The 14,022-nt window shown below is 37.1% G+C and overlaps 2 protein-coding genes across 13 annotated transcripts in view; one reads left to right on the top strand and one right to left on the bottom strand.

The window, feature by feature from the left end:
* Positions 1 to 10,185, top strand: part of pex5la (peroxisomal biogenesis factor 5-like a) — a 105,160-nt gene extending 94,975 nt beyond the window's left edge. For both annotated transcript variants that reach the window (XM_042006791.1, XM_042006790.1), the window contains 3 exons: positions 992 to 1,157; positions 4,477 to 4,634; positions 4,794 to 10,185. In XM_042006791.1, coding sequence (XP_041862725.1) covers positions 992 to 1,157; positions 4,477 to 4,634; positions 4,794 to 4,995 — 526 coding nt within the window. In that variant the 3' untranslated portion in view covers positions 4,996 to 10,185. The remainder of the gene's footprint in view (positions 1 to 991; positions 1,158 to 4,476; positions 4,635 to 4,793) is intronic.
* Positions 10,186 to 10,227: 42 nt separating this feature from the next.
* The window catches only part of usp13 (ubiquitin specific peptidase 13), a 34,094-nt gene continuing 30,299 nt past the window's right edge, over positions 10,228 to 14,022 (bottom strand). For 10 of the 11 annotated variants that reach the window (XM_042006780.1, XM_042006782.1, XM_042006783.1 and 7 more), the window contains one exon: positions 10,228 to 13,875. In XM_042006780.1, the coding sequence (XP_041862714.1) occupies positions 13,779 to 13,875 (97 nt within the window). In that variant the 3' untranslated portion in view covers positions 10,228 to 13,778. The remainder of the gene's footprint in view (positions 13,876 to 14,022) is intronic. The other variant, XR_006012783.1, reaches the window with a different exon arrangement.

Below are 14,022 nucleotides of genomic sequence, written 5' to 3'. Positions count from 1 at the left end.
AATAAGCTAACAAGGAACCAGAAGCTCATCTCAGCCCCAATGAGTAGCTGACAAACATAACAGATCACACTGTACGTTGTACTCCCAAAATCAATATCTTTACTAGCAGTTTCAGAAATTCATTTGTTTCACTTAAACTCAAAAAGACTAAACTTATTTCAAGGTCTCCCGCCACAGCTGGAATTGGTTTAATTTCCCTGGCGAGATGCCAGACTTGGATTTACACATATCTATCTTGTCCAATAGTTCTCACTGTTGTAGAAGGAAGCCTGTGTGATGTTATGGATGAGGTTGTTAGGTATATCAGATTTAAAAGGCTTAATTCTTCTCCCAAAGTAAAGAAGAGCTTTATCAAATCATTAATCGTCTAGTCGGTGCAGAGAGATACAGGTACAACTTAATTACAGTGCTCTCCCCCCGAGACTGTGCAGGATCAGCTGTTTTCATTTTGCTCCACAGTGCAGCCTTCTCTCTTCAATCTTACTGTACACTCCTCTCATCCCTTCAACCTCCTTTTCTCTTTTTGAATATTTTGCTTTACCCTCCATTATTTTATTAAACTCAGCTTGGTGGAAATTTAAAGGGATTAGACTAAAAGAAAAGACCAGATGACCACAGAAAATCTAATAATTTGATTGTTATTTTAGCTAAATAATAATAATAATAATAATAACAATAATAATAATAAATTATCCTGCGCCAAATGAATTGTACTATCTGTGGAAGCGGACCATGGTCCTTTGAAAACTGCAGTAGTGTGAACGTGACTTTAGTACCCATCATGACTGTATGACTAAAAGCTGACATGCAGCACAAAGCACATCACAATTCTACAATCTTAAAGATTGCTCACTCAGCAGCTTTAAGTCACACTTATTTGTCTATCCATGTGTGTGTGTGTGTGTGTGTGTGTGTGTGTGTGTGTGTGTGTGTGTGTGTGTGTGTGTGTGTGTGTGTGTGTGTGTGTGTGTGTGTGTGTGTGTGTTCATAGCTCGCTGCTACCAGAGGTCAAGGAGCTCTTCCTGGAAGCTGTTCAGCACAACTCTGACAGCATTGACCCAGATTTGCAGACAGGCCTCGGGGTGCTTTTCAATCTCAGCGGAGAGTTCAACAAAGCTGTAGAGGCCTTCAACACGGCCTTGTCAGTACGACCTGAGGTAAGAAACCCCTCCTATAAACATGTTAATACACACACACACATGAAACATGTAGATTAAACATGGAGGAATAAATCAATTTATCTCATTATCCTGAGAAATCGGCCCACTGTTTTCTTGAGATAGCTACCTGTTGTAACTTGCTATTATGCGATAACTAATTTTGTTTTCCCAAGATCACCAGATGATTAATGTGAACTTAAGATAATACTTTCATGTGTTTTTTTGTTTCCCGGCAATGACGTTCCTTAACTAACAAAGAAAATTCTCTTAGTTTATCTGTTTTTTTAAAAAAAATAATTACCCCGTCATGAGATAACAACTTAAATTATTCTGTCATTTCAAGAAAACAAACCTTGTTACCTAGATATCAAAGTAATGATGCTAAAAAAAGGAATTCAAGCAAGGCCGCTCTCAGCTTCCATAAAACAAAACACGTTAAAAGAAAACTTGGTTACTTATTGGTTGGATTTAGACCAGGGCCATTAAACTCTGCCACTGTCCTGCAGGTTTTAGATGTTAAAAATGTTAATGGTCAGGTGTGCTGAGGCGAGGAAACATCTAAAACCTGCAGGACAGTGGTCATGGAAGACTGGGATTGAATAGCCCTGGTTTAGGAAATTACATTTCCTGGTTAGGGTTAGAAAATGTAAAGTAGTTGCTTATGGTTAGAAAAGAATCACAGTTTGAACTAAAATAAATGTTTTTGCAGCGTGATCACACCATTTTTTTAAAATTTGCATGTAGCTGCTCTCAGAACGACTAGAAGTCACGTATTCCAGTAATGTGGTCGTAGTTTCTTATGTTCACATTTTTCTGCTCTCAGAAAATTTCAGTCTCATAAAGACAACATGTTAATCAGCAGTTACTAATTTTAGCCTCAGTATTGTTTGACAAAACCACCAAACATGATGTCTTTACTTTGATTTTGCTGTTTGTAAAATGATCACATATACAACTCAAAGCTGTGGTTCAATGAATGTGCAGCTGCCACTATTGTAACACGGCATACACAGAGGAAAATGAGTTGAGTTGAGACGTCACCTACATCTGCAGATGAACAGAAACTATATTCTGTATATAATGTTATCTTCTCTGCTGTCAAAAATCAACACATAATTAATATGCACACATATTTTCGACATTATTCTCCCACTAATTGTGTTAAAGCTCAAAGTCAGAGATGGCTCAGAGCTATGTTGGCCTGTTATGATGACTGTAAGCCAGTGAGTAAGTTTGTAAGCTAGTGATATGCTCTGGTTTACTTGGAGAGAAGTAACATGTCTGGCGTCTGGCCGCTGGCTGATTCCAGCAGGGGCCGTAATATGTAAATGATGTAAACTTTGTGTCTGTCATTAAACTATTTATGGTTGTTGAGAAGTTTTTTTTTTTTTTTTTTTTTTTTTTGTTTTGTTTTGTTTTTTTTTTTTTTTATCAAATTCTGACAGTTGATACATTTATAAGTGTTACTGTCAGTTTCCCCTTTACAGAAATTCCCAGTGATGCTCGTTGTTTGCATGTCTGAGCTGGTAGATGTTGATAGGTTATTACCAACCAGAATTTTCATTGTATATTATTGGGGTTTTTTTTTGTTTGTTTTTTTTTTTATCATTTTATACCTAATTTTGACCTCTGAAACTGTTTTGTGTCTCCACAATTACGTAGTTGTCCTCTGTATTATTATATCTGCAAAAGAACTAGTATTTAACATGGATTTTGCTTCCTGGGAGAAAACCTGAAACCCAGGTTGCATGAAATTTTATTGCAAATCTTCAGAGCAATAGTGTTTATAATATGACAAAGAGCAAGATGAGTCATTAAAAAAAATCCTGCACTATAAACACAAACAGTAGACATGAAGCCCTGAAGCATGTACACACAAAATGGTGAAATGGAGCCTCAAATGTCACAAGGGAGTTCATGCAAACAGATGCAGTGAGGCACGCCAAACTCTCACAGCAACATGTAAAACAACCAAAATCTGAACTCTTGTCTGTCACACGTATGTTCCCTATCCCTATCAGGATCCTGCACAAGAATTTGAGGGTAAGTTATTATATTTATTCAAAATCACAGGCATCCTATTGGAAAGCAAGATTCTTTTTTCAAATACTCTGATATATTAAAACTCTACCCACACAAGTCCCTAATGTATGAACAGGAGCAGCTAAGAGCTGCAGTTTACAAGCAACGAGATGCAAGCTGAATGCCAGTAGGTGACGTTAAACAGATGTATGAGAAATCTTTTCAAGATCTGTATATCTGATGTCTGACAACAGTCCATTTTGTGCAAGAACATGACACATCCGCAGGCACTATTCGAATGCAACAGTGCAGTTTCTTGGAGAAGCATTACAATGTCATGAAAAATATATAAAAGAATAAATCATTCCCTTGAACTTGAATGAAGAAGGAAAAATACTTCAATAATAGTTACTCAAGACATACACGTAACATAAATGTTAGAGAAGGCAACTAAAAGCATTTTCCTACACAAGAATGCAAAGACGCTGCATGCAAAACACCCACAAACACAACAACAAACTTTTCATCCATTTCTTTGATGCAAATCAGTCTTCGTGCTTCCAGCGCTGTCCCAAGCCAGCATGAATATTACTCAATGTTAAATCCAGTCTCCCACATTTGACTTGGTAATATCTGCTCCCCTGCTGCAAAAACAGCTCTGAACACAAAAGGGAGATAATTATACCCTGCTGCAGGGCTTAACCAGAGATGAAGGACCTCTATACTGTAACAGACCACTGACCTCTGTATGTTCCTCTTTGGCTGCAGGTGGGAAACAATGGCAAGGACATCCAGTATGATGTAACTCTGCTCTCCTTAAATTACTCTTTTTGGGATACTTTCCATCAGAAAGCTGTGTAGTGCTCCAAGATGCAACCTTATTATTTGGTCTTCAGGAAATCAGAAGATGATAGCTTGCTTTTTCAACACTGATTCATCATGTCATTGCTGATTCATAGTTGAACAATGAACCACTCACCTCTGATTTACTTGGCCTTCTATCGAACGTTTCTTAAGTTCAAAGGTGTAAAGCATTAAAGACTTGATAATTAAATTTATAATAATTGAGAGTTGCTTCTGATAAATATCCAGTTAGTATTACAAAAGAACAACTAAAGGGAAGGAATCTTATAAGCTGCTGTGTTTTGTAGACATGCCTAGAAATGTCTACATAGGTCATATTGTGTAGGATGACAGCATCCAGCAACACACATTTCAATAAACCTTATAAAAACAAGATTTCATTATGACAAACCGGCAACTTTGAAAAGCCCAATCCTCATCTTCCATCTAGGACTACTTGTTATGGAACCGGCTGGGAGCCACACTGGCAAACGGTGATCGGAGCGAGGAGGCAGTGGAGGCTTACACGAGAGCCCTTGAGCTACATCCAGGGTTTATCAGGTCCCGCTACAACCTGGGCATCAGCTGTATCAACCTGGGGGCACACAGGTGAGCGACCCTGGGTTGTACGAGAGTGGGAGAACCACTCTACCATGGTTTGATGCAAATTGGCAATATTATAACACTAATATAATTTTTATTGGGATTTCTTTGCTAAATATATTTCATTTTAATCAGCGTATCTTGTATTTGTTGTTGCTTCCCTAGAGAGGCGGCCAGTAACTTCCTGACTGCCTTAAGTCTTCAGAGGAAAAGCCGAAGTCGCCAGCAGTCCCACCAGGTGATGTCTGGAAACATCTGGGCAGCTCTGAGGATAGCTTTATCCATGATGGACCAGCCCGAGCTCTTCCAAGCTGCAAACATTGGTGACTTGGATCTTCTCATTCGGGCCTTTAACTTAGACATTTGAGGAAGGGGAACCATCTTCTCCATCTCTTATTCTTTCATTTCGAACCTACAGCCAAAAGCCCAAAGTGCGCATGTCAGCATTGACGTATGTTCAAGACAATAGCGTGTTCTTATGAACATAAATAATTTAACTGCAGTCATGAAAATGGTCATATTTTCTGCCCTTTAGCACCTTGGATCAGTTTTGAGGGCCTCTTCTTGGAGTGATGACTTTATGATGGAATTTGCACTGCAATTTGTGATTTCCCCAAAGAGCACAAGGACGGGCAAAGATTGTACGAGCAATGCCTTAGAGAACACATCAATTAAAAACTGACTCATCCAGTGGAACAGAGCTTAGCCAGGACAGTTTTAAGACTCCCACATAGAAACCTTCACAAGCTGTCCGCAGCAAAAAGATGAGGACTGGAGAGAGAAACTATTGATTTGAGATTGCCTCCACCTCCAGAAGCATGGATTTCACACAACTTGGAGCTTCACATTCTGTTCCTGGCTTCTTCTTATCCCTTGTAAATGGAGAGTTATAATACTGCATGTATAAGCATTTTCAGAAATGGATACTTGTTTCAAAATAACCAATTTGTAGAAGTTTTCCCTTTGCACTTCAGCCTAATAGATGACTTCCTTAATCCAAGTGGAATGTGTAAGCCAGGTTGTAAAGCCTTACTCAGATGCATGCGACCAACAATATTTATTTATACTATTTTTATGGCAATACTAAAACATTAAGCCATGTCCTGACTGGTTTTTATTTCATTATACAACTGCTGTCTTTTGAACTTGAAAGTTTTTGAGCTAATAATTTTTTATTTATTTATCTATTTATTTATTTATGGTTTTGGCTCTCAGCTTCTGTTTGTTCCCTTTATGCTGACTGGCTGGTATCACTGATCTGTAAAACCAACATTATTATTTTTTTTTTATTATTTATTTATTTATTTTTTTTTTACTTTGTCAAAAGTTGTTAAATGTTTGAGAATATCTGTCATTCTCCTCTTCAAATGTATGGGATTAATTCAGGGGCTCCAAACTACTGGTGTACACGTCATAGCTTAGTTTTTATTTTTGCTGAGTGCATTCATTTTAATGCAGTATGATTCCATTTCATTAGAAGATGTGTAGTTTGAAGCCAAGACCAGAGACGGCAGCTTGGTGAATTTCCTAATGCAGGCATTTGTATCTGCTGTGCCTCCACATTTAATTAAATCTGTTTGCCTCAGCCATGATGCATGATTTAAATATTTCCGTTAGGTCTGGCTGAATAATGCACATAAATGAAAAAGACTTGTTGTTTATTTTTATTAATATGCATCTGCAGGAAATATTCTTGTATGAAATGTAGTGCTTCTCATCCTGCAGATACATTTTCCGCACCATCTTGAAGCTCTGTTTTATAAACATGCTTTTTAGCTGACTGCCTCTTGTGCGTCACAGTTGCTAGTTTGAAAGTCACTCTGTGAACTGAACATCATGTTCCTTGACGTGCAGCCGAGTAAATGATAGATAATCTGCTGTACTGTAGAGCTCAGCACACTTCGGTCTTTATCAGGTGTGTCCACAGCCTGGGTGTGCTGTAGAAAGTGTGTTTTATTGTAGGCTTCTATGCAAAAGGTCATATTTCATGTTGCCATTCTGAAATGTCGGTTTGTCCCTGTCTGCCTCAGTGGGCCAAAGGAAGGTGTTGATTGTGTGTTTTCGAAAGAATGCTATCACAGGGGACCAGAGGCCAATATGAGAGCCATTCATCTTCCAAACTGTGTGGTTGGGATGTCACAATCTCTTAAGAAGAAGTGTTTCATCAGGAAACTGGAGGACAATAAACATCATCCACCTAAAGTGCAACCTTTTCCTTTTACAAATCTGTTGCATAATAATGTGTATTTGTGACCTCAGATGCAACCACCAAATTCACTGCCATACATATTTGCTTACACTGCATTTGTTTTGGTTTGTATTCACTCTACCCTTTCAAAAGGAAGCAGCTTGAAAACCAGAGCTGCTGTCAGTCTTTTAAGCACCAGCACAAGGACCAATAAGATAATGTTTAAGGTTGAAAATTATGAGCATCTATGGCAGACAGTATATTTTAAAAAATGTCAAGGATTTTGTGGATAACCAAGAGGTTTTACCGATTAAGGATGTGCTGAAACAGATCAGTTGCATGCCACTAATAGTTATTGGGGGGGTTGGCAGTGGACTGGTGAAGGCAACATGGTCATTGGAGGTGCAACTTTATTCACTCAGATTTGAATGATATTCAGTACATCCTGCTATCTGGTTTAGTAATAATTATCTGAAAAGAAAAACCAAGTAAGTTATTTTTAGCAGTGCTTGTGAAATGGCCCAACCAATAGCAAGGGGACTTTATTAAATGACATCATCACAAATCAAATTTATACAACCCACTGGTTAGGTTGGAAGCAGAACGTACATCTAGGGAGGTAGATTTTAAAGAGATGGGGCCTAAAACAGACATTTCAGATAAGGTGCTTCAATGTACAGTGTGAGAAAAAAAAAGAAAAAAAATATTAAGCATTCAAACATTTAGCTTAAGGCTTTAGCTTAAGGGAGAGTAAGTACACGTCCACACATCTACGAGTATTTTGACAAACATATATTTTTCTTTGTGTTTTACACCTTTCATCAATAAGCAAATGTCGTTCTGGAGCACTGAGAACGGATTTTTGGGATTTGCGAGAAGTGATCATTTCTTTAGTCAATCTTCTGATTGACCAGCATGGCCTCAGGAGCTAGGAGGGATCACCACCTTTTGGTTTGGCCCCTGGCAGTGTTTTGATCATTTCTGTGTGTTTTCATGTGGAGAGAGATTTTATTTTCAGGAAAAACTTTGTGTTTTTAATTGTTTTGGAAAAAAAATCTCTGTTTTGCAACATACCCATGTGTGAGCATGAGCATCATATGAGCTCTTTTACATTCAGCATCACTGATGAGAGGTATTGTTTCTCTAATGACCTATTAAATTACTTCAGTTTTCCCCAAAACTGCTAAGATGCCATCGCCCAATCTCAGTTTGTGGCAGTAGTGCTGGTGGTTCTAAAAATAACTCCATGCTTTACTTAAACATCAGTTTAAGTGTTTAAAGGTTGTTGTTGTTGTTTGTTTTTTTGTTTTTTTGTCAGTTAACTTGCATCATCTACTAATTATCTCGAATGTTATTTTATGTTATTTGTTGGTGGAATAAGCTCAAAGAGCCTCCAGGGTTTAGATGTTTGCCTTTTTTTTTTTTTTTTTTTTTTTTACAGCTGCACAAGTTTCTTCTTACATCTTTTGACAGTGAGACTCTTTACAGTCACATACAGTGTTATTGCTTATGCTTCTGACAAAAGGCACAAATCATCACCATGTTTGTTGAGCACAGTCTACCATCCAAATGTTCATTTTTGCACATGCAAAATAAACCTACATCCATCTTTATCTGTATCCTGGTAAAATATCCAAAAGATTCTGTCAGGCCATCATAAAAACATCATCTGGTCTCACATCATCCTTTCTGTCAACACAGCTGCAGAAAACATGTCTAGTAACTTCGTTATTTCCTAATCAAATCCAGTTTTTTTTACCTGGTTTTAGGCCTTTGCTGTTTTGCTTTTCAAAATGCAGTTGATGTGTTGAAAATGAAAACAAATATTTATTTTTCTAAAGGGAAGTTGAAATTGCCAGCTTGAAGTCTAAACGTCTACTGTATACATCACAGTTTTAGTGCATTGATAGGATGGCTGGTCAAATTTTATTTATGTAGAGCAAACTGCTGTATTCTTCTCAGGTGAACTGACTTGGCTTAACGCATGCTCTTGAGGACAAGCTTGAGGCTGATTGCATGTGAGATTGTCTGTTTATTTCCTTTTTTTAGGTATTTTATTTTTTATGCATGTTAGTGCTTCTTTTCTGCTCCCACTAATATATATAAATTAAGCATATAATGAAGTTTCCTTGCAATATTTCTACAATCCACTGCAACCTTGATATGAAGTAATGTATATATTCAGTATTTATTCAACAGAAAATATTGTTTCTTGCATAGAACAGGCAACGTGTGCAAGGCTCAAGCAAAGAAGAGAACATAGGGAATAACACATTTAATCTCTTCTCAGCGTATGTGAGCTTAAGTTCTGAACACACAGTAGGACAGTTATATCCTGTAGAAATTTTGTAATTGCAACTTCTACAAATTGTGAACACACTGGTAACCACTGCAGGAGCCCCCAACCTATGAAACTTTCCAGCTAATATTACAGCATTTGCCTATTGAATACTTTCTACACCAATGCTTTTAATGTCTGCAAACATCTCTGCTACTGTTGTGTTAAAATATAGTTTAGAAATAATTATTTGGTTTAAAAAATACACTCAGTGAGGGCTGGGCAATATATCGAGATTTTTTCAAACATATTGAGACTTTTTCACTGGCGACATAGAATGAGGGAATATTGTTTATACTGTGATAGCGTGTTTTGAGTTAAAAGTATGTTTTTGTTTTGCATTTTGCACCACTGTATTTTTGTTATGGTCATTGAAAAGTGTTTTTCATTTATTTTGTTTTAAGAGCATTTAATAAAGCTACATTAATTTCAGTCAACTGTTTTAATGCACACAAGCTGCTGATCCTTAATAAAAGTGCATTTAGCACCCAAGGCTGTAAATTCAAACTTTCTCTTTGGTACCTTAACAAAAAAATTATATTGCGATATAAATCGCATATCGTGATTCAGGTAAGAAATATCGAGATATGAAATTTGGTTCATATCGCCCAGCCCTTCCTACAATCGGTACCACTTTGTCACGGTTTTGCTCATAATTGATGATATTATGTGGTAATCTTCCATGTGCTCATTTCTCTGATGTCAAAATGTTTTTAGCTGCATCATAGGTTGGGGTTCATGATGGTTATTAATCCATGTTGTGTACCTTTTTCCTCTCACTTCTTTAATTCAATGTGTATCAAAAGGATTTGTCCTGGTTTATTTATCAATGTATGAAAACACATATGTAAACAAATGCTATTTTGATGGATGATATTAGAAAATTATATACTTTATATACAGCCATTTATTTATTAACACACCTACTATAAACAATATTACTCTCCCTGTATAACCACAAGGAAAGCATTAGCACCTTTGAAATGTACATTATGAAAGCAACCTTTTAAAATAAATTCTTGTTATATATTCCTTGCTCTTGTGTCTGTATTTGTTAATGAAGAGGCTAAATCTCAACAAAGGTGTAGTTTATTAAATTATTCAAACATTGTAAAGTAAACAGTTGCACTGCCCTGACTATTCACGTACACTGAAGTCGTAATTGGATAAATGTCTACATTACAAAAGTTAACTTAAAATACTCCCTCAAAGACAACTAATGAAAATTGATGAAATGGCACAAATTTGTTTGCAAAAAGGCAGCAGAGTAAAAATAAGTACATTTTTGACATTTAGTTAAATGAAACAAAAGAGAATAAAACTCACTTAAGTACAATTCTACAATCCAAATGTCTAAATGTCGATGTTGAGTGCACATGCTGACAATAAAACGGCTTTTTTTTTATGACAAATTGAAATATTATTGTTGAAGAAGAGTGGAAGAGACCAACCTGAAGGGAAAGCCATAATGACAAGACGAAAAAATACAAAAGACAATACTAGAACAAGGAGGAAGAGAGGAACTATAAAGGTGCTAAGATATAAAAGACATTGCACAGAATATCTGGACACATATGACTAACAATCGTTAAGCAAGACGAAGATCTAATCATTTATCTGCTGATCTTGAGGAGCAGAAACAACACTTGCATAGAAACATTCAGTACAGTATTCCCCACTGCATAGACAAACTCTGCAGCAGTTTATTAAGAGGTTGAGATTTGTGTGAAGTGAAGATTTGCTCAGGGAGGTTCAGGCACATAGTTGTTAAAGGGGAGCAATGCAGAAATGAGAATTTATTCAGTAGATATTTATCTTAATGTTATCTTCTTTGTAAAGATATTAATCAAGGAAATACTCATGACTTTAGATGAAGTTCTGGCTCTTAATCATATATTTATATTCCAGTCACCAATTTCCAGTTATATGTTCATACATTTTTTTAAGAAAAACATACACAGGCATTCAATTCAAGATCATCTGGCAAATAAAACTGTTCTGGACATACTGTCATGGTATGGAAGCGGAGGATAATTCCAGCACGGGGTTAAGATGACTAAACAGAAAAAGGCCATTTGTGATGTTCCTGGTGGGGTTTTTATTATTATTATTACTATTACTAAAGCTGGAGAGAGGTTCAGATTACAGTGAGCACCATAAAGTTATACATTCAACACTGCATCAGATCCATTAGCACATTCATTGTAGAGGAGATGCAGGTTTCTTTGCAGCTATTATCATACTGTTAGTTCAAGAATGTACTTGGATGTAATGCATATTGCTCCAGATATGGTTAATGTTGAGATGCATAAACGGACCAACTGACCCGAAAATTGGCAACAAGTCAAAGAAAACATTTATTTTACCTTTTGGGTCACAGTCTGAATCTGTCAAGAGTGATAAAGTAAGCAAACTGCAGCAGGTGCAGCTGGGGCAAAGTATGTTCAGCACTTTGTTCAGTAGCTGTTGTTGTAAAGTGCTTAATAAATAAAGTTGGTTTGACTTGACTTTGCTATGCCTAGAATGCAAATAGTTTGCAATTTGGGCAAGAAATAATGAAAAGAAAAAGTTGCATTGCAGCGTTGAGAACTTATATTTACCTTACATGTACATTACTGATATAAAAATCATCAATCAAAGCCCATATTAACCAAATGCAATACTGTAAGAGGATTAACTGCTTTAAAAGTAATTAAATTTAATGAAAGGTGTCACATTCATTTGATTGTAGTGTGTAATCTATATGTTAAGAGTCCACTTTTACAGCACCAGGTGCAGAATATGAACTTGTTAAAGTCAAAAAGTGCTTTGGAAAATTAATAACTTCACAACTCAGCCAGTGTATTGGGGAGTATTCTCTGAGTAAACCTTGGGCTGTATTGAGACATTTAGCCAGAAATATTCAACACCCATTTGTAACCCTCTGGTTCTTTCCTTCATCCCCAAACTTAAAGGGACATTGTGTAAGAATTACTTCCATCTAACGTTGGAAATGTGTATCCCATTCTAACACATAGTGCATTCTAACGCCTCATTTTCTCAAATACCATATCGCAACAAGTGGTAGCCACTGTGTTTCAGAAAGCCTCGACAACACCGATGAAAGCATCTCATCCGATAGTTCATGGAGTGTTCAATCAGGTGAAGAGGTTTGTGATTTCATAAATATTAAAAAGCACATCCCATCAAATTGTCAGATATTGTTCCTCTGTGTTTAGAAGAAAGAACGGTTCTCAAAGGGGGAACAGATCTCGATGGGGAAACTGGTCACGATACAACACTGGCTTTTTGTCACAGTAAAAGCAGGCTTATAAAGCCTTCCCACCGGCTTTTAGTCCAGCTTTACTGCGACTGAAAGCTAGTGCTTACCGTGACTATGAAAGCGACTGAAACCACGTAAACTTACACTTCTGTACTAACAAGTGTGGTGTATTTTAGCAGAAACTACTGTTATGCTGCTCATGGTAACAAGCAACAGTGTTAAACCAAACCGAATGAAAAAAAGTTAGCTAGGCTAACTTAGGCAGTACCGTTGACTTACATGCCAAGGAGAAAGTTGGCAACTTCAGTATCCCTTTTAAAATCTTTCTCCTTCTTGAGCTCCTTCCACTTGGGGCAGGCTAGCATGATGTTAATCCTCGTTTTTTTGTATCGTCTGGTCACGCTGCCTTTTAAGTCCCCTTTTTGATTTCTTGGCGATAGTGAAAACAGCTCCCATGCTGCTGCTGTTGCATATGCATGGTCCTGCGTTTTTGTCAATAACAATTTAACAGATTTTCCAACTCGCTGGGGTAGTAAGCCACTCTCGTTTATCTTCTTCTCCCACATCTCAATCACTGTGCGCTGGTTCGCAGCGGCTGTAGTTTCAAGATGGCAGACCATCATGGCACTTTCCTACCAGCTTATCTGTCATATGTATGAACAAATCTAAAATTCTTTGCTTACAAGAATGTGTTAGATCATTAGCAGAGGTCATAATACACCAATGGCAACACATGCATGCAGACATCGATTTTGGCCAGTAAACAACAGAAAATGTTACACAATGTCCCTTTAAACACAGTCTGTTGTTGGATTTTTTGGTTACAAAACGAAACGTTTTCATTCTTTTTATCATTCAGCCACCGCACAATGAAAAACATTCATTGTAATTCAAAATAAAAAAAGGAAAAAAGCCACCAGCAGCATCGTAAATCTTGTCTGTTGTTGCAGTTCAGAGCTGGCAGTGAAGCATCGCCATCTCAGTTTACATTTATAAAATGTAGCACTTTGAACGTAGCTGAAGGCAAAAAGGAGGAAAAACCAGATTTGATATGTGATATCACTTTGTGTACAGAGCAGTCCAGAAGTAGAAATTGCACAAATCCCTCCTTACTTACACCAACAAGTTTGCCTTTTTTTTTTTACATAAACATTTAAAGCATAAACACAACAAATGCACAAAAAGCACATTGCTCTCCCTTTTTATACCAGTAATCCTAGTTGCTCCTGAATGGCGTCACAATAAGGCGAACAGCTGGTCTGCGAGGTTTCCATCATTTCCACTGTTGTTACAGATGTCTGTCAGTCTTCTAGGTGAAAGACTGGTTATTTAAAGATTGCAGGGAGGAGGGGGACAGTAACTTTAACTGCTAGACAGTCGATGGTAAAAGTAGATGTAGCCCAAGTCCTTCGGAGGTCTTTCTGACAAGCACACTTTATGGTCGTTGTAAATCACCCACCTGCATCAAACATTTAAGAAAGGTATGCTTCATCTTTTTTTTCTGGCGAAAGCTGTCAAAATGTTATTTATGTAAATCTATGTGGAAAAATAAATTGGACTGTTTTTCTACAAGGTACAACATTTATTTTTTTAGCCTTCTAATGTC

This window comes from Melanotaenia boesemani, chromosome 14, assembly GCF_017639745.1.
Source record: "Melanotaenia boesemani isolate fMelBoe1 chromosome 14, fMelBoe1.pri, whole genome shotgun sequence".
Classification (NCBI taxonomy): Eukaryota; Metazoa; Chordata; class Actinopteri; order Atheriniformes; family Melanotaeniidae; genus Melanotaenia; species Melanotaenia boesemani.
The sequence above is the reverse complement of the archived record's forward strand: the minus strand, read 5'-3'. Positions and strand labels throughout refer to the sequence as shown.